The sequence below is a fragment of the Pollicipes pollicipes genome, unplaced genomic scaffold, assembly GCF_011947565.3.
Source record: "Pollicipes pollicipes isolate AB1234 unplaced genomic scaffold, Ppol_2.1 Scaffold_4881;HRSCAF=5763_pilon_pilon_pilon, whole genome shotgun sequence".
NCBI lineage: Eukaryota > Metazoa > Arthropoda > Thecostraca > Pollicipedomorpha > Pollicipedidae > Pollicipes > Pollicipes pollicipes.
Window position 1 is genome coordinate 46,335,150 of NW_023596576.1, and position 19,217 is coordinate 46,354,366.

Here is a 19,217-nt window from a genome sequence, read left to right on the forward strand (position 1 = left end):
GGCGAATTCCCGTCTTTACGAAATCGGCTTGAACTACCACACCTATATCTCTTCTAAAGGTAGTAATTAGTGACCGTGATAATTTTGCTTGCCACACTGCATGGGTAAAAGTAAGCTGGCGTTTCGCTATTGTTAGAATAGCACGGTTGCTTAGATGGGCGACGCCGCCCTGACCGTTCATATCGGGATCCGCACCCGTCTTAGATGGGCGACGCCGCCCTGCCCGTTGATATCGTGATCTGCACCCGTCTTAGATGGGCGACGCCGCCCTGCCTGTTCATATCGTGATACGCACCCTCCTCGACCTGCTCTGGTCGTCATGGCGACAAAAGTACGGAACGAAACGTGGGTGACGTCCGTTCTGATTTGAGGACCAAAGGTCTACCATTCGTGCGTCGCTTACTACATCGAGCATGCGACCTCTATTCGATTTTCAAAAATGGTGCCAGTGCAGAACATCTATTTGCTTATCCAGATCAAAGTAATATAAATACGCAGCGGTTCGAGTACATGACCATGTACAGTGTCAACAGCCAGCCAACGAGGCGTCAGGCTCTGACACCACCAGCCTTGATAACAATATCACAAAGCGTCGCAGGCGAACACTGCCACAGTTCGTCAGCGGTAGCAAAAGTCGGCTAAAAACCCGAGGCGTGCCTCCGCACCATTATGCACGCCGACAGACTAGTAAAACACGCATCTCATGCCGCGCGGACACCGGTCACCGCGACCGCATTCGGGCTGAAGCGACGGCGCACCTGCAGCACCGCGGAACTCTGCCGACAGACGGCACGTGCTGCCCAGCCGGGACCCGCCGTGTGGGATCCCCAGAGAGCGGAGAAAGCAAACCTAGAGCCCAAGAGGGCGGAGAAACACCCTGCCAGACAACCAGACGAGAGTCATGTCTAATGGTGATTCATCCAACAATTAGGATAAGACATAAACTGTCTTGCGTAAACGCTGGATATGATAACACACCACTGAGCGGAAAATACTTGCATAAAACGCTTGAGAATTAACGACCAAAAGTCGTAAAAAGGTCAATAACGAACGAAACAGGACCACATTGTCTGGTGCACGCCCCAACACCGGCACTGCTGTAGCACCCGGTAACGTTGCGCAGAGCCGCCAGCTGGCTACGCTTACGTCATGGCCCGTCGCATGACCGCCCCTGCTACGGTCCGCTGGCGGCGCTTCCCTGCCGCGGTCTGTTGGCAGCGCTTCCCTGTCACGGTCCGCTGGCAGCGCTTCCCTGTCACGGTCCGCTGGCGGCGCTTCCCTGCCGCGGTCTGTTGGCAGCGCTTCCCTGTCACGGTCTGCTGGCGGCGCTTCCCTGTCACGGTCCGCTGGCGGCGCTTCCCTGCCGCGGTCTGTTGGCAGCGCTTCCCTGTCACGGTCTGCTGGCGGCGCTTTCCTGTCACGGTCTGCTGGCGGCGCTTCCCTGTCTCAGCGCGCTGGCTCAGGCCGTTCCTGCGGCAGCCGGCCGGCTCCGGCCGGCCGCGCTACAGCCCGTACTGACGGCCGCGCTGCGCCGCCAGGCCGTCCTCGTCGCACGCCACGATACTGTTCCGAACGAGCACGTTCACTAGTCCGGGTGTGACGCTGAGCAGCGGCGTGGGCGCGCGGCACTCGACGAACGGGAAGAAGGCGTTGGGCAGCGGCTGCTCGACGGCCGAGGCGCGCGCCGAGCGCCGCACGCCGACGCCGGCACGCTTCGACTCGAGCTGCGCCTCCAGCGTGTCGAGCTGGCGGCGCAGCCGGCGCTCGCACTCCTCGTCAGCCGCCCGGCCGCCGCGAACCACGTCCAGGTTGGGCACCCAGCGGCAGAAGCAGCGCGTCCAGAGCCGCAGCGCCGCCACCGAGGCGACGGGCAGCAGCAGGTCGGACAGGCGGCGGCAGCGGCGCGGCGGCGGCAGCGGCGGCCGGCTGGCTTCGGCAGGCCGCGCCAGCTGCGCCAGCAGACCGTAGCCGGCGGCGGCGGCGGCGGCGGGCCGGGCGCGCGCAGGGCCCGCTGTCGGCTGGTACATCGGATTTTTGAACAGCCGCCGCTGGTCCGCATCCAACTGGGCCGACCAGTGCCAGACCGGCCGGCGGCACAGCGGGTAGTCGTGCTCCTGCAACCGAAAACCGGACTGCTTACAGCTGACGTGAGGGAACGCTTCCCCACCCTGCGACACAGCCTTTATTTTCTGACCGACAACATTAAAATGCAGCCAGGGTGCCCCTCCCACTATTCCCGCGATACAAAACCCCCGCATTACAGTCATTCCCCGGGAGCTGAGACTGATGTTAGCCCGCGCAACAGAACCCATTCTGACCCTCACTCACCAGAGAACTCGATAATCGCTTGCCTTAATTGGATTGAACAGACATCGTTTCATTTTTGCAACAGAATCTACATTTCTAGACCATGATAGAATGGGCACTTTCCAACCATGACGTCAGAAGGACATCTCACTCCGAAATTTGGAAAAATTTTGTAAGGTTATTGTGGCCATGTTTAGCAACCAAATTGCATGCCAGAAACGCAGTGGAGTTTGCAACTTACACAACTAGCACATATGTAAAGATAAAGTTAAAAATGAAACATAAGCGGTTACATGGAGGAAAAAAAACTAACGATTTTGTGATGTGAAGTCTACGATACGTTCCTTTCAGCATATACAGTTGTTACATACTCTTTACAAGCTCGTCGGTGAAGTCTGACACCACACCGAGCCGGGTCCATGTGGACGATATGGGGTACAATCAGTGTGCATTCTCCGTAGTCAACCCACTATGTGATGAATCGAGAGCCAGATCTGCCCATCATTTCAATGGTTTATCTTATTTCCATACCTTTCTGTTGCAGCGATTTACCCATTTCATATTGGGTAACTATACTGCTTCAAACCAAGTTGGGCCCCGATCCGCCATTAAGTATACGAATGCAGGCCTCCCCACATGTATACACATATACATGCAGGGGAGGACTTACGCGCTGGGCCGCCCGCAAAATGTGCCCCATATTATGACACGGGAACGCACAGACATGCTACCAGTTGCATTCCTTGAAATTATTCTTTCCACTGAAAATGGAGGAGACAGAAGCCTTGGTGAAGCTCGCAACAAACATTTTACCATTTTCATGCATAGACAGCATGATGCATGTATGTGACTGTTCATATATATTCCCAACCTTTCTTTAGGGTGGAAAATATATCTTCCTCTAATTACGATGAGCGTGCTTTTAAATTTCATAATATACCATTAGGTCAGTTATGTAAATGATGAAAAAGCGGGCTGTGCGCAGACCTCTTGGGTTGTCACAATGAACCTGCTCGGATCAGGCGAGGTATCATTTAGTCTGGGTTTTTGGAATCAGTTTACATTTGATCCCAATCAGTTCTAAGCACTTCTTTCAAAACCATATCTGAATAGCTACGTCAAGAATATATGATATTTCACGGCGTCAAAAGCGTGTATAATGTTTAAACACACGTTTTCATGTTCTAGTTTCAGTAACACGTAAAAATGAATGAAGGCATGGTCCGTTCGACGTTTTCTCGCAGCTCAAAATGCTTTTGCAAAGCGGCCTTCCGCTCCAACGAAGTTTTTAACTCTTTCGCAGATTTCTACACATGCATTCTACCAACACGCTCGCAAAATTGATGATTCATTGCCTCATTCCAATACCGTGACCAGTCGTGCACAGGGAACTTTCTATTATTAAGGGTCGGATCACTAGACATGTCCGACAGCGGGCCCCATGGTGCCCCGTAAGACAGCAGCTTTAGACCCTCATGTCTTCGCCATCGTTTCTTAAGGCCCCTGATATTACGTTTTCGTGTGATGCAGTAAGCAACGTTAAGCTAAACATCGTCTGGCGCTCGCACGCCACACTTCTCCCGATGCCTCCGGACCACCCATTCACCCGGACCCATGTGCCTCCTAGCGAAGCTTTGCGTTTTTGTGAGTGCCAATTCGGGCTGGCTCTGGATCGGCCACTGATGGTCACCTGAGAGCACAAGCTGTAACTACAAATGAAATCTCGCTGCGTGGCTTTCATGTGCCTAATCCAGCCATGGGTATCACTTTATGATGAAAACACGGAATTACGAATCCCTGATCACGGCCTTGTGACGAGGTGGGAAGAGCCGTGTATCGACACTCGGACACCGCAGGCACCATGAAAGGAGACCACTAAGTCTGCCCGCCCAGTCACACCCTAGGCGCACCTTGGCCGAGACAGCCTCCAGCCGCTCCTTCTCCGAATTGAAAAGAAAGGTGTCGAACACGGACACGTGCAGCGAGTCCCACAGGCTGATCAGGTACGTTTCCGTGAACTCGAACCGCGCCGGAAACTGCTCCAGCAGCTGGTGAACGCAGTCCAGCAGCAGCAGGAACACCGGGCTCTGTCGGCAGTGGGCCGCGGTGTTAGGCTCGCACCGGCAGTGGGATGGCACCAGCGGTGGGACGGCACCGGCGGCGGGGCGGCACCAGCGGCGGGACGGCACCAGCGGCGGCGGGACGGCACCAGCGCCGGCGGGACGGCACCAGTGTCGGCGGAACGGCACCAGTGGCTGGACGGCACCAGCGGTGGCGGGACGGCACGAGCGGCGGACGGTGGCACCAGCGGCGGCGGGACGGCACCGGCGACGGCGGCACCAGCGGCGACGGCGGCACCAGCGGCGGGACGGCACCAGCGCCGGCGGGGACGGCAGCGGCGGGGGCCGGGCGGGACGGCACCAGCGCCGGCGGGACGGCACCAGCGCCGGCGGGACGGCACCAGCAGCGGGCGGCACCAGCGGCGGGACAGCACCAGCGGCGTCGGCGACACCAGCGGTGGCGGGACGGCACCAGCGGCCGCGGGACGGGACCGGCAGCGGCGGGACGGCCGGCCAAGCCATTAGCTGCTCAGTGGCAGGTCAGGGGCGCGACCGGTGGGACTGTGACCAAATGCGTAACAAAACAAGCTGAAGCTTACTGGTGTTCGAAATAAAGTTACCGGCGTCCTACCAGCACATCACCAGCCGCAATAACGTCATATTGTCAAAACACAACAAAAAATCATCATGCCCGCCCACTGTTAACTCGTTTAGCTGCCGCCAGCCCCTGTGCCGGTTACAGGCCTGGCCAGGGCTAGTCCCCGACTCACCTTGGTGCCACCCTCGCGGTACACCAGGCCGAGCCGCTCCTGAAAGGGGTGGCCGAGGGCGACCCATTCGCGGTGCAGCAGCCGCTGGAAGCCGGCCAGAGAGCGGCAGTGCGGGTCGACCATCAGCTGGGCCAGGCACGACACGACGGCCGTCAGGTCGCGCCCGCTCGGCTCTGTCGGCAGGCGGCGCGGCCGGTCAGACGGTCACGCCCGCTCTCCGCGGCCGCTGGTGACGGGCCAACGCCGGGCACCAGCCACGCACCCGACGCCTCTCATTCGTATTGCCTCAGTACAGAGCGGTTCACTGGCTAGATGCGCAATCGGGACACAATGTCCCGGAAAGTGTGGTGGCTGGGAATCAGACGATCAGACAGCCTGAGATGGTCAGGCAGTCGCCGTACTGAATGCGGAAATGAATCGAGAATAGTTCGAGTATATTGCTTGATGTGGACTGGAATCATACACAGCTAAAGATATTCTCTGCCGGGGGCGATACAGCATATTAGGAGAACGGTCGCATGGCTGATTTCTGATGACGATTGAAGCTTTATGGCGCACCGACGTCCGAGGTCAAATTGCGTCCATGTTTCAGTAGCTTTCCAACCGCGCCGCACACCATCAGGATCCCAACACAGGCTCGTCCCACGCGCAAAACATGACGCTCGCCGTGCTGAGGCCACACGAAGGTCTCCAGCGGACCCCCACCCGGCAGCCCCGGCTCGCAGCGGGCCCGCCCGCCGGCACTGCCGCGGCCCAGACGGCGCGTCCCACACACCAGTGAGGATGACCACCGTGCGGTGCTCGGCGAGCGTGCGCACGCAGTCGGCGGCGGCCGACAGGCAGCGCGACACGGCCGACGGCCACCGGCTCGCGCCCAGCAGGCCCAGAAACCGGCCGTCCGTCTCCACAAACGACCGCACGCTCTCTGAAAGACGGACCGTGGTACAGCACACACTCTCTCGAACACGACAACTCCCCACAGTCGCCATGAACCACACGCACGTTAGGGGCCGTCCCCAAGGAGACGGCGCAGAAAAAAATATACATATCTACGTCGCTTTTCACCTGCTGTTAGTTATGGCACACACCATGGCTTCATGCTTCCCACAGTCTTATGAAGGTCCCGGAAGTTTTAGCTACACAATACAGTCCTTAAAGTAAATCGAAAAATTGTGTGAAAATTGTCAAAGTTAACATGTACCATTCCTGTTAATCAATGCATCACAAGTGCACCCAATCAACTGCACGCTTTGGAGAGACAAACCCCATTATTACGCTAAAAACCGTAAGACTGCGAGAATTGTGGGCTAATTGCTACCCTCCACATAGCTGGAGTCGTGAGTCACCGACAAAGCCGCTGCAAGTTGGAATACTCTGGGCCTGGTGTTAACTTACCGAGGTCCGCCGGCGGCATACCACAACAGACAACGCCCCCCCCCCCCCCTCCCCCCCACACACAGAGTACACTTCATGAAGACCTAGGACTACTAACCCACGATTTAATTACTGGCCTAGATATCGTCCACCGGCTGATACGGCATGCCGCAGGGACCGGCCCAGGCCAGCTCACCTGGCGAGCAGATCTCGCGCAGTTTGACGTAGCTCTCCTGCACCTCCTCCACGGACGGGCAGGTGACGCCCACGTCCTGTTTCACCGGCTCCTTGGAGAACGGGTGGGACGACCGGATCGTGTCCAGAAGCATCTGCTCCTCCTGGCTGCAACACGGTTAGGTGCACAGCCATTCAGGTACTGACATTGTCAAAGAACGCCGCCCTCGGCAGGAAAACAAGCAGATTACTTGCTGTAGTATGGTGCTGCCAGCACATGGGCCAACACATGACAGCTTCCGTCACGAAGGGTGTCTGCGAGAGTGAGCGAGAGCGACAAAGACAGAGACGGAGACAGAAGCGTAAACGTAAACGGCTGAGAGATAGAGAGAGTGAGAAAGAGAGAAACACAGAGAGAGATAAAGAGGGAGAGAGGAAGTGAGGAAGAGAGAGAAAGAGAAAGAAAGAAAAGGGAAAAAGAAATAACGAAAGGAAGACAGAAAAGAAAGAAGGAAAAAGAAAGGAGAAGAAGAAAAGAAGAAAAATAAAACAAAAAAGAGGAAGAAAGAAAGAACAGAAGAAAAAGAGAGAAGAAGAACAAAAAGAAGAAACAGAAAAGACAGAAGAAGAGAAGGAAACAGAAAAGCGAAGAAGAGAACAAGAAGAGAAAAGAGAAGAGAGAAGAGAGAGAAGAGAGAAGAAAGACGAATGGAAAGAGAGGAAGAGGAGAAAAAAGAGAGAGAAGAGAGAAGAGGAGAGAGAAGAAGAGAAGAGAGAGAATAAGAGAGAGAGAGAAGAGAGAGAGAGAGAGAGAGAGAGAGGAGAAGAGAGAGATAGAGAAGAAGGAGAGAGAAAAAGGCCTGTCTGGACGATGAGAGATAGAGAAAGTGACAAGAGGAGAGAGTAGAGAGAGAGAGAGAACGAGACAGAGCGAGGAGGAGAGAGGAGCGAGAGAAGAAGAGAGAGAGGATAGGAGAGAGAGAAGGAGAGAGAGAGAGAGAGAGAAGAGAGAGGAGAGAGAGACCAGAGGTGCAGGCGGCCCGGGTCTCGGCTGCGCTCACCTGTGCCGGCCGGCCGGCTGTGTGTAGGCCGCCCGAGCGATCGCCGAGCCGTCCGGGTGGCCCCAGCACCACACCGGCGGCCGCGAGTCCACATAGTGGCCGCTGGCCGCCCTCAGCTCGGTGTCCAGCACGCCGTTGGGGACCACCAGCACCTCCGGCAGACTGTCGGCCAGGCACACCAGACGCGTCAGGGCCACATCCAGATCCCGGCACCCGCTGCAGGCCGCTGCTCGCTACGCTGTTCACAGAGCCCCTAACTTCAGCGGCAGTCCGGGTCAGTCCGTGTTCACCGTCGGCGGCTCCGGTGAATTGGCCGCCATCGGCATTGGAGGCCATTTCTTCCGACGGAACAATAGAAAATAAGACGGTGACGCGGTGTAGTGTGTAACGCTAATTGAACTTGCTACGCAAGTACGTTATCCACCACGTGGCCTGCTGTTTCATTGTCTCTTATTGTCGATTTATCCAATCGGGTGAAACAACACAAAGATCTCTGCCGTCTCTGTGCAGCATTTGTATGTCCGCAAAAACACCTGTTTCGAGTTAACATGCCGGGATTTACCTCTCTTGGACAATGATAAGTAATCTGGGGTAAAGTCATGAACATCCATCACATTAAACCTAGATTGCTTTACACATGCTGTAGCGTTCTGTAGGTCATACTGCGTTTTGGTATAGTCAGAAATTAATATTATCCGAGACAATACTATCACCAAAAGACATCCTTTGGAGCCAATCCCAATACCCAGTCCCATATCACATTCATTTGGATTTGGCTATACGACACCACTAACGCATATGAATAATTGTGTTTTATGATACAAAGGTCTCGTCGGTAGCCTTGACGCCAAATTCAACATTCACCTTGGCGCGCACCTGATCCTGACAAAATTTGCAAAGACTGTGGGCACAACTCAGCCTGATAGTACGTATTCGTATCGCTGCATTGCGAGGGAAGATCTGACGCGCAAAAACGCACAGATTCTCGTCTCACGTCACACAATAGTCATTGCTGGGGGATGGCACAATAGTGTATACCCGACACACGCAGCCCCAGAAAATACCCTTCTACGTCCCCACACCCTAATGAAAACCTGGCCAGCGAGAGTTTCCTGCGGGAGGATTGGAATCCGGGGATCGTCGGTCCCAACAAAACGTCCTAACCCATACGGGCACCGGCCGCCAGCACCATCCACCCACCTGGTGCACATCTGGAGCACTTTCCACCCACCTGGAGCACATCTGGAAGCCGTCGTTGGCGTGCGAGATGCGCCAGCCGACGGTGCCGGTTCGGTTCAGGGCGGCCGCCCAGCCGGCTGCCGAGCCGCACTCCGACTCCACGTCCGCGTCCACGTCCTCGAACGGCGCCTCGGCCCTGGCGGTACACAGGGTCACGTGAGTGGTGTCTCGACCCTGGCGGTACACGGGGTCACGTGAGCGGTGTCTCGGCCCTGGCGGTACACAGGATCACGTGAGTGGTGTCTCGACCCTGGCGGTACACGGGGTCACGTGAGCGGTGTCTCGGCCCTGGCGGTACACGGGGTCACGTGAGCAGTGCCTGGCGGCACACGGGTCAAGTGATCAGTGTCTCGACCCTGGCGGTACACGGGGTCACGTGAGCAGTGCCTGGGGGTACACAGGATTACGTGATCAGTGTCTCGAGCCTGGCGGCACACAGGGTCACGTGATCGGTGTCTCGACCCTGCCGGTACACGGGATCCAAATGGCGATGTTCCTGCCGAAAGCGGTATACAAGTTTTAGGAACGTCAAACCAGAGCAGGCACGTGACGGGGACCTGTAAGTGCAGACATGCGGCACTTTCCAGAACCATGTCCCTGCCGCACCACGACACGACCACAACGTCCACGCGGAGACAGTGGCAAGTGCTGATTGTTCCACAACGTACTAAACGTTCAGTCATTTCTTAATTAGCATGCAAAATGAATGCTAATTTGGATGGTGGCTGACTCCCTTGTGCCAAACAAATACAGGCCAGGTACCTTATATCTATCTATCTTATATCTCTATATTATATCTTATATCTATGCCGGTCACGATATCCTGTTGAGACGATTCACACAGTATCAAGCAAAGCGTGTGCCTGTGATCTGCGGCGGCATGTCAGACGTCTACGCATCATTGTGCCTACTTATAGTCAAAGGCGAAGATGAGGTGCGGCTGGAGCGGGTAGCAGTAGAGCAGCAGGGCGTTGGTGATCGCTCGGTCCTCGTCTAGCCGCGAGCACTTGAAGCTGAAGGTCACCACCCGGAAATCCTGCCAACGGAGGAGACGATGCCGGCATTGAAACCCACGTGGCCGGGGCGTGCAGCACGGATATCAGCGGGCGCGGCACCGGCCATCCCATACCCCGCAGGTAGCCTGACCCACGCGGGCCGGGGCGCGCAGCACGGACATCAGCGGCGCGGCGCCGGCCACCCCGACCCCTGCGGGTGCCCTGACCCACGGGACCGGGGCGTGCAGCACGGACATCAGCGGCGCGGCGCCGGCCACCCCGACCCCTGCGGGTGCCCTGACCCACGGGACCGGGGCGTGCAGCACGGACATCAGCGGCGCGGCACCGGTCACTCCGACCCCCGCAGGCCCTGACCCACGTGACCGGGGCGTGCAGCACGGACATCAGCGGCGCGGCCTCGGCCACCCAGAACCCCGCAGGTGCCCTGACCCACAGGACCGGGGCGTGCAGCACGGACATCAGCGGCGCGGCCTCGGCCACCCAAAACCCCGCAGGTGCCCTGACCACAGGACCGGGGCGTGCAGCACGGACATCAGCGACGCGGCACCGGCCACCCCGACCCCCGCAGGTGCCCTGACCCTGACCTTGCAGCGGATCTGCAGCGCCTTGATCCGGCCGGCCACGTTGGAGCGCGGCGCCAGCAGCTTCCTCTTGCCGTTCGACGACAGCTGGTAGATGCAGTCGACGTTCATCAGGCAGACGTCGTGCTTGCCGAGCAGCTTGTTTCGTCGCGGCTCCTCCGTCTGCCGGCGGGACAGAGACGTTGCCGTCGCTGGCGACAAATCGACCCGCCGAAGCAGCGCCCCGCTCACGCTCACGCCGGCATCAGACAGCGACTTGGTCAGTAACAACGAAGATGTGACATTTCCAAACGCCGGTTCGCAGCGTCTGCGGGTGGCTGGCGAGGTGCTAACCAGCAGCCACTGTCCTGACTGACGACAGACAGCCGCCATACCCGAGAGGAAGATGCTGGATCAATGATGCAGCGACAGTGCTCAACGACGAGCACTGTCTGGTCCCATTGGTATGGAATGTTCAACTGGCAACTGGTAACACAGTGAATGTGTCATGAGGGGCCATGGTGACAGTGGCAATGACATGGTGGCAATTCTCCAACACGCAACTATTCCTCCAACATGCTCTGCTAAAAGAAATAAGCTAATTTGGGCTAGATACGGCTACCTAAAATAGGCTACCAAAATTACCTAATAAAAGAAACACGGAAGGATATTCACTGCACATGAGCGACATTGTTTGGCTGATGGGTCCAGCTTGCACCCCATTAGCTTTGCTTCACAGCTGACATATCCTCGATCTCATAGCCCCCCAAGCCGTCAGCAAAGCTCGTATCCATCACAAAATTCCAAGCTTACTAGGCACGCCAAATTTCCTCCCATCACAACAATCCCCGATTAGGCCACCTTGAAAGGACATGCAGCGTTCACCGCTCTACCCAGTACAGGACCACGCCGTCAGCCGCATCTGGCCGACGAGCGGCAGCCCTGCGGTCGGCGGCGGTCCGGCCGGCGACCCTGCAGTCGGCGGCGGTCCGGCCGGCGACCGGCGCCCTTACCGGCCCTCCGCCGAGGCTGTGCAGTGTGACGAACGACAGCTTGAAGTTGGTGACGTGCAGCCGGCCGGAGAGGCCCTGACGCTGCTCCGACATGGGCAGGTAGAGCAGCACGCTGTCGGCCGCCGCCACCATCGTCTCGCCCAGCAGCAGCTGCGGCTCGAGCGACACCTGCTCCGCCGACGCCGACTGCCGACACAGACGAACACCGGTCAGCCGGCGGCGCCGACTGCTGACACAGACGAACACCGGTCAGCCGGCAGCGCCGACTGCTGACACAGACGAACAGTGGTCAGCCGGCGACGCCGACTGCTGTCACAGACGAACACTGGTCAGCCGGCGGCACCGACTGCTGACACAGACGGGTGCTGTGTCAGGCCTCCCCCTCCCCCAAAGACACACAGACACATGCCTGGAGATGGATTACGGCTGAACATTCCCGAGTTTGTATTGTTATCTATTGTATTCAGCTTTAGTCCTCGCTATCAGCGTCGCTCTGCTTTATCATCAAGTTTATGTCGAAGGTAGTCATACCTGGCTTTTTCTTGGGACTTAACGGCCACTTTTCACTCCAATAATAGGCCTTCCCTACATATAGGAGGCTTTCCACTAATCGAAGAAATCTATGCTGCATCTGTCCACGGATCAGTTTTGAATCTCTCACACCGACACCAGTGTGGAATTCGCACGTGAAATACAGGCATTGTCCAAGACCGTTCATTCTTTTCCACAGGCCCTCTGGCATTCAAGAGGAGCCAGAGGGTCAGCAGGAGTCAATACGATGGGGAACGCTGGCCAGGAAAAGACGGCATCAGCGTCTGTGCCATTTTCAAGGACAGTAGCCTTGAATTGTGCAATGCACGCACTCATCGATCAGCATGCGAAGTGCAGAACGATGAATAGACAACAGACCATACACTTACATACACAAGTTTATGAAATGAAAGAGGCACTGGAAACAAATTTCAAAATTAAAATTAAAGTCAATTGAGTTAGTTCTGTAACTCAATTGACTTTAACCTTCATTGTCGCCTTTAGCGATTTCACAGAATAACTTTTGCTCAATAAACCTTCCCAGGTAACGGATTACCTTCATAATTAACTCGACATTGAACTAACTTCGCCAACCCCTTCAGGGGGGGGGGGGGGGGGGGGGGGCACTCCCAATGGGGTGCAAGGGCCCATCCACCACATATGAGACTATAAATGATGTTCCATTTGGTAAACTCTGACCAAGCCGTTCATCTCTGTCTAGAAAAATATGCAATATGCGACATATCGTGAGTGTTGCACTTGACATGAGCCTTTTTGAGGGCTCAACTAAAATGTAAACCAGACCGTGAAAAAGTGCAGGCAGTGAGGCATGCTGTCATACTGACCACACCCCACATCAACGAACACTGGCTGGAATTCCTCGCACAGTGCCTAAATGGCTAGTCACCTCACCTTTACAAATTTCTGACACTTGCTCCCCAAGATTAATTACATGCATCTGCAATGCACTCAAAAGCATTAAGACACGACTAACATCATACCAAACCACAGAGCACAGTCTGTCAGAATCATGTTTCCGATCCAAATCGAACACTGCGGAGTACATAAGCCTTTCTAATCGATTACATCATATCACGTGACGTGTAGAGTTACAACTACTTGACATTCGAGCTGTCATTACAAAAGGTGCCCACCTGTGGAAACTTATAATGCTGACAATAAAAATAAAAGGACAACATTGGGATGATGTATTCATAAATCATGAGGGCGATGACCTGCCTTACTCATTGAAGCACAACACACTTCACTACACTCAGCTGTAGCAGTAGCATGAGAGGGCTTACCCCATTGCCTATGTTGTCATCCAACTCCAAATAGCTTTGGAAGTTTTTTGCAGACCGAGATTTCGCCATTTTTGATTTGGAGTATTGTAGGAATACTGCTGTCATTCAACTGAAATAGAGAAGATATGTCTTAGCAAGCTGAAACATCCGACTCCGGATCTCGTTTCAACTCCGGGAAACGCCAGGTCACCGGTAGCACGACCACGCACGTGACCCCGCGTGTGACCCCGCGCACAGCCGGCGATCACGACCTGGTCACCGCTGAGGTGCCTGCGATCCCGGCAGCCTCTGAGCCGGGACACTCCCCCAGCAGATCTGCTGATGGCGCACAGGCCACCCACGTAGGACGCAGAAGCTGACGAGGCGGGCGGGCTGGTTTCGACATAGATCAACATCATCGCTCGCCACACGCTGGCAGTGCAGACCTGGACACAGACGACACTGAGCTGGGGGACCTGGCTTCGACCTAAAGATGTTGAGAGGAGGAGAGAAGCCCAGGGTGCGGTGGGGTGGAGCGGTGCGTCACGTGCCGAACGAGAGCACGAGACGACAAGCGGGGGCGCCCTCCGAGTCGCCACGAACGTAGTGAAGAGTACCGCCGGCTGCGCGCCCGGCCGTCCGTCTGCCCGCCCTCACGTTGTCATTACAGGCAAACGACGCGGCAAGACACAGGCCGCTCCACAAAGAGATCACGAAGTGGTGCGACACGCCTCACAATGCCTGCTGAAGAGGGCGTGAGGTGGGAGGGGGAGGGGAGGGAAAGCGGCCCGCCGAGAACCTCACCCCGCTCGGCGCGACCGTGGCGGCCGGAGTTCATTTCCGCGTGTAGCTTGCGATTAAAATCCACCGGACGCACGAAGGCCGGGTCGCCAGCGGGACTCTTCGCGGGGCATCCGCGATGCTGGCGGAGCTCTCACGTGATCTGCAGCCAACATAGCCTCCGCGAGCGTGCGGCAGATCACTATGCGGGTGTTGCGTCTCACCTTCCCTTGACATCGAGCTTCGCATAGTGCATATTGTCAGTGTTCTACATCTGTACAGGGTCTTGAACTGAGATAGCCATTCGGAGGGTCAGTGAATGCGATCAAATGCCATGCCCTTCTTAAGACATTAAACCGTCTTCTTTCTGAGCTTTGCGCAGTCAAACGCCGTGCAGACCATTTCGCGCAGCCTATCTGAAGGTCAACCAGGCATGCGTGATGTCATGGCAACGCCACGCGGACACCGCCACCTCAATGGCCATGTGGCGCCCCAGGTCAAGAAAAACATGATCATCGAGCTATTCGTGTCTGGCGTACGTCAGCACGGTTTGTAGTAGCAATGGACAATAGTTGGCTTTCAACCAGATTAATGCGTTGAGCGCAAGTTTCGTACACCAATCACGGCTTGTGCTACATAATACAGGACATAGACCCTCCCACTTCTCGGAAAGTTGAAGAAGTACAAGGTAGTCAGTCTGTTAGCTACGGTGGCAATTCTGACACGGCACGTCTGATAGCGACTCTTGACGTCATACAGATGTTTCATGACGCAATCAAACGATTATGCGCTATGGAACATGTTTACGTAACCGCGAAATATTGGTGTTTAGAACAATTAAATGAAAATGAATAGTTCACATGAGCTTATTTCATCCTATCTGGTGATCGTGAGAGGCACGCTCCTAAAGGTGTGTAGTTTAGCTGGTCTGAGGATAAGATGTAAACTGGGAAGCACGTCGAAGTGAAATGCTCTGGGCACATGCCTCGCTCTAGTCGATGACTCAGAAGCCTCGCGCAGGCGTTTTGAATAAGTAACTGATCTGATGAGGAGTCAGAGTTTCACCACGTTGGCACATTGCCACAGAGCACGAGTATGGCTTCAGGCCCGGCCACTCCGCGACAAGGGCGCTGCTCAACACTGTCAGATGCCTACAGGTCGATACAGGCAGAATGTGACAAGTCCGCACCGCTGTCTCGCTTGCGACATTTGATATCACGAAGCTGTGCCAGTTCCGGGGAAGTTCTGCTGACGCGGGGTCGATTAGCACTGGCTCGACGGACGCCACGCCACACACAATGCGATGGTCGCTGGTTCATTTCCGACCGGTCAGTCATACACGGGGCTCTTGGAAACCGCTCTGACCCAAGCTCAGCCTCGGTGTACACAAACAAAACAAGGCAGTGAAACAGACAGCAGGGCAGGCATAAAACATGACATCCCACGAAAACTGACACTGTGGCCTCTTACAGGCTACAGTATACAGCAGGATCAAAATCGGAGTTGGTCTCGGAAGCAGTTATTCAAGGTACCCTTTCTGGCTCGTCAATCACTGGCATTGGCTCAGAACAATGCTCGTCATGAACAGGGCAGATGACAGAGACAGAGCACATCTTGGACACGTTGCATGGCTTCCACGCGTCATATAGGCAAAAAGGGCCTGAAACACCCCGCTTTATGACATTATTGGGTTCTCATGTCGGGAATTAACGAACTTCAACATACCAAGAGGTACTAGTTAAACGAACATGTCAGCAATCATTAGGACATGAGAAACTTCCATACTGCAAGGCACGTGAGATAGTGAGCGTCGCGCACATGTCCGCTGCCGAAAAGTGTCGAGTATTTTCATAAAATACCCTAGCAATCGTTCATGTCTTCCTATAGCCAGCATTCATTGGCATCTTAAATGTTAGTTAATCTCAGTATGACGACTGGCACACGGGACGTTACGTCGCAGCTGCCGGCCACTGTCTGTGTTGCTCACCTACGTCCGGTGCACGGCACTGGTCCCGCGGCTGCGGCGATGGCTGGCAGGCGGGGCTCGGGCTCTTCCTCAGGTCGAGCGTGCTCGGGCCGGCCGTCCTCAGGCGTCCTCCACCGCCGGCCGTCCTCCGGTCGGGCGCGCGGCCGAGCGGGCGGGGGGCCGCTGGCCGGCACACTGGTGGCAGAGCACCAACATCGGTCATGCCTGGCTGGTGGTCCGCCTGCACTGCACAGGTTTCCCAGCAGTGACTTTGATGGCACGCGGCCTTCCGGGCGGTGCCCTGAAAAACTGCAACGCGGACCGGGCTGGTTTTAACCGCACGGTCTCGCGCATAGTACTCGTGCACATCGTATGGATTCCGAAGCCGCTGCCTCCGACCGCACACTGCACGGCCTCTCCCGACAGCAAAGGCCATTTGATACTGTCAGTAACTGTAACCTACTGTGTACATCCAGAACAGTGAGTTATCCACAGTCTTCCGCAAAGAAGACCTGGGCGGATGCTAGAGAGTGCGAAGGGAGGTGTAACACTTTTCTATAGTGAGTGACTTGACTACGTTTGTGTACTCCACTAAGCATGTCTTATGGAACAGCACCACCACTTAGGTTCATTACAAATCAGTGTGCTTTAGTTGTTCTCAAGATGTGCACCTTTACCAAAAAAGTGGATACAGATTAACATGGAATTGTTCATTACAGCTAGAACTTGCCTATTCACTTATCAAATTACCACTAATATGCACATTACAGCACTGTCCTTGATTCTCCAATAATATGCCCATAGCAGCTGCTCTATAAACATTGAGTTTAAACTCCTCTTCCTAGACTGTCTGTAGCCTGTCATAGAGGACTGAATTAATGTCTTACATTAGGGCATTCAATGACTGAGAGGCCAGTGCCAGATTTTGGTGAGAATCATTCACCAAATTTCCTCTCCGTTATGGTCACTGAGCCTGGGATATCATGGACAGCACATTCTTTATTGGGCTACCTTTGGGTTCCCTCTCTGTACCATACACAAGGACAATAAGTAACATGCATAGAGTACAATATTCTGGATCTGGCATTGAACTAATGAAAATCTGCCAAAAAACACATTTTGTCTTTGAGACATGTTCACACCATGGCAAGGTAGCCTAGAACTTTGTGTCTCAGTATGAAATGAGACACAAAAATGCAATTAGTTTTCATTTCAGAATATTTTCTCTCTTAAAGGACTTAACCCTACGGTATTATGGATACAGGATATAACCTTTCCTTGCAGATAACATATGTCAAGGCAATGGATGAAAGCATCAAAGGAGCAAGACCCAAATCTATTTGTCAGCAACTCTCATCCTGACATGTTATTGGTACACACAGCATGTATTGAGCATTAAAATATCAGCCATAGTTTTCCATACCTTTCAGTATAAACCACTAAACAAAAAATCTTACAAACACAATCTTGTATTACATTACCCAGCAATAAGCTGTTTTGAGCCCTACCAAACAACTTTGTGAACATGACATGACAAAAAATAATAAAAAGACAATGTAGTGTAATGATAAGCTTAACACTTACCAATACAGAAAAATAAGGTACTGTTATCCAGCCCTGATGTTGAAAATCTTCCATATCAAGCCAAATCTATTGCATTGATACCTAATCATGTTCAAAATTTTATAAAAAACAAAAATAAGGGATGGTGCAAGATCCTGTTGTAGACCACTTTGTCATTGCATAAACATAAACCTCAGATGACAAAATGTGCTCTATTATCATAAAAAATAGGCAGGTTTCTAATATAATTTCCTAACCTCAATCATATTTTGTTGCCCCATGCTTTCACACTAACCACATTACCAAGTGCCAACATGGTTCACACTGAGAACAGCATTGCAACAGCATATTGTGCAAGAATATGGAGGTTTAAAATCATGGCAATAAAGAAACAGGAAATTAAATCCACCTGGAAAATAGTATAAAGTTCAATGAATTTACCTCCCAAGTGGCACCAAACTATTGACCAGCTGCCAATGTAGTTCATACTGAGGACAGCTTGGCTGCAGCATGTTGTTCAAGAGTATGGAGGCTTTAAGTCACAGGAATAAAGACAGAAAATTAAATCCACCTTTAAAATCATGTTAAATTCACAGAATTTATCTCTCAAGAAGCACCAAGACTAATGACCAGATGTATCATAATGAGACATTGTTCATATAAAGAACATCACCAACAATGGGGCCTTGTTGACTCTGATGATGCACACCATGTCTGTATACATAACAATGGAATATTTCCCTATAAATGCAGTGACTGCATGTACTGCTGGTGTGAGCCTCATACTCAGTAAAGCAATCTGTATCAGTTAAGCAAAGCAAGCAAACCACATTGCTAGCAGTGACACAGTAATAGACCATATTGCTATCAGTAAATGTACCAGACATTTATGACTGTACATAAAACCTTCATAGCAATATTGTATGGTTTGCTTGCTAGGCTTAGCTGACAAAGCCCATTTATTAAGTGAAGCCTATACAGACATTATTGTTGCCATCCCCACACAACAGCTCAAGGAAATTTGACAATGTAGCACATGTTACATGCACAGCAGACATAAGCCCTGGACCGAGAGTTCATAGACAGCCAGTAGTGTTTTCCACTATTAACTGCACATTTCAACCACCGATGCGGTTAACCCTAATTTAGTCCAAGCCCAGCCCACGTTTTGACTAAATGTCAAGAGCAGTACTTTCTTTCCTGTCAGATACCTCAACAGATGATTGATGCTTTATGTTGGTCTTCAGACAAGATCACATATAACTGCTTGTCTCCATTTGCAGCATGGATAATTTGACCGCGCTGGCCCAAATGGATCAGCAGTGAACCCACCTCCCCGCCCATACACATCACGCGCGGGTGTGCGTAATATTGCCCTACGCAAAATTGCATTTCAAGTCACTGGTGCGCCGCTATAAAAACAATAAAGGTAGCATATATAGTGCTGGATACTAGGTACTGGCCTAAAGGCTTTCTCAAGACGCGAGGCCGAAAAGGCAAGATTTCTCGAGCAGATAAAC

General features: G+C 53.7%; 1 protein-coding gene across 1 annotated transcript; it reads right to left on the reverse strand.

Annotated features, from left to right (window-relative positions):
- Nucleotides 1-451: 451 nt before the first annotated feature.
- LOC119100474 (myotubularin-related protein 10) lies at nucleotides 452-19,065 on the reverse strand. Its single transcript, XM_037223565.1, has 14 exons — nucleotides 18,909-19,065; nucleotides 16,156-16,329; nucleotides 13,410-13,518; nucleotides 11,575-11,760; nucleotides 10,586-10,744; nucleotides 9,897-10,021; nucleotides 8,978-9,121; nucleotides 7,747-7,908; nucleotides 6,708-6,853; nucleotides 5,913-6,062; nucleotides 5,138-5,310; nucleotides 4,218-4,394; nucleotides 2,013-2,114; nucleotides 452-1,862 (listed from the first exon to the last, which is right to left on the reverse strand). Exons 3-14 carry the CDS (start codon nucleotides 13,512-13,514, stop codon nucleotides 1,503-1,505), a joined length of 1,989 nt encoding a protein of 662 aa, XP_037079460.1. The 5' UTR covers nucleotides 13,515-13,518; nucleotides 16,156-16,329; nucleotides 18,909-19,065; the 3' UTR covers nucleotides 452-1,502.
- Nucleotides 19,066-19,217: the final 152 nt, after the last annotated feature.

Bases quoted from the DNA above. Each gene is read 5' to 3' on its own strand.
- LOC119100474 (XM_037223565.1), bottom strand. From the start codon at position 13,514: ATGACAGCAGTATTCCTACAATACTCCAAATCAAAAATGGCGAAATCT. The intron at 10,022-10,585 runs GTCAGGGTCAGG...CTCCGTTGGCAG, and splicing joins CGCTGCAGATCCGCTGCAAG to GATTTCCGGGTGGTGACCTT. The intron at 4,395-5,137 runs GTGAGTCGGGGA...CACTGCCGACAG, and splicing joins ACCGCGAGGGTGGCACCAAG to AGCCCGGTGTTCCTGCTGCT.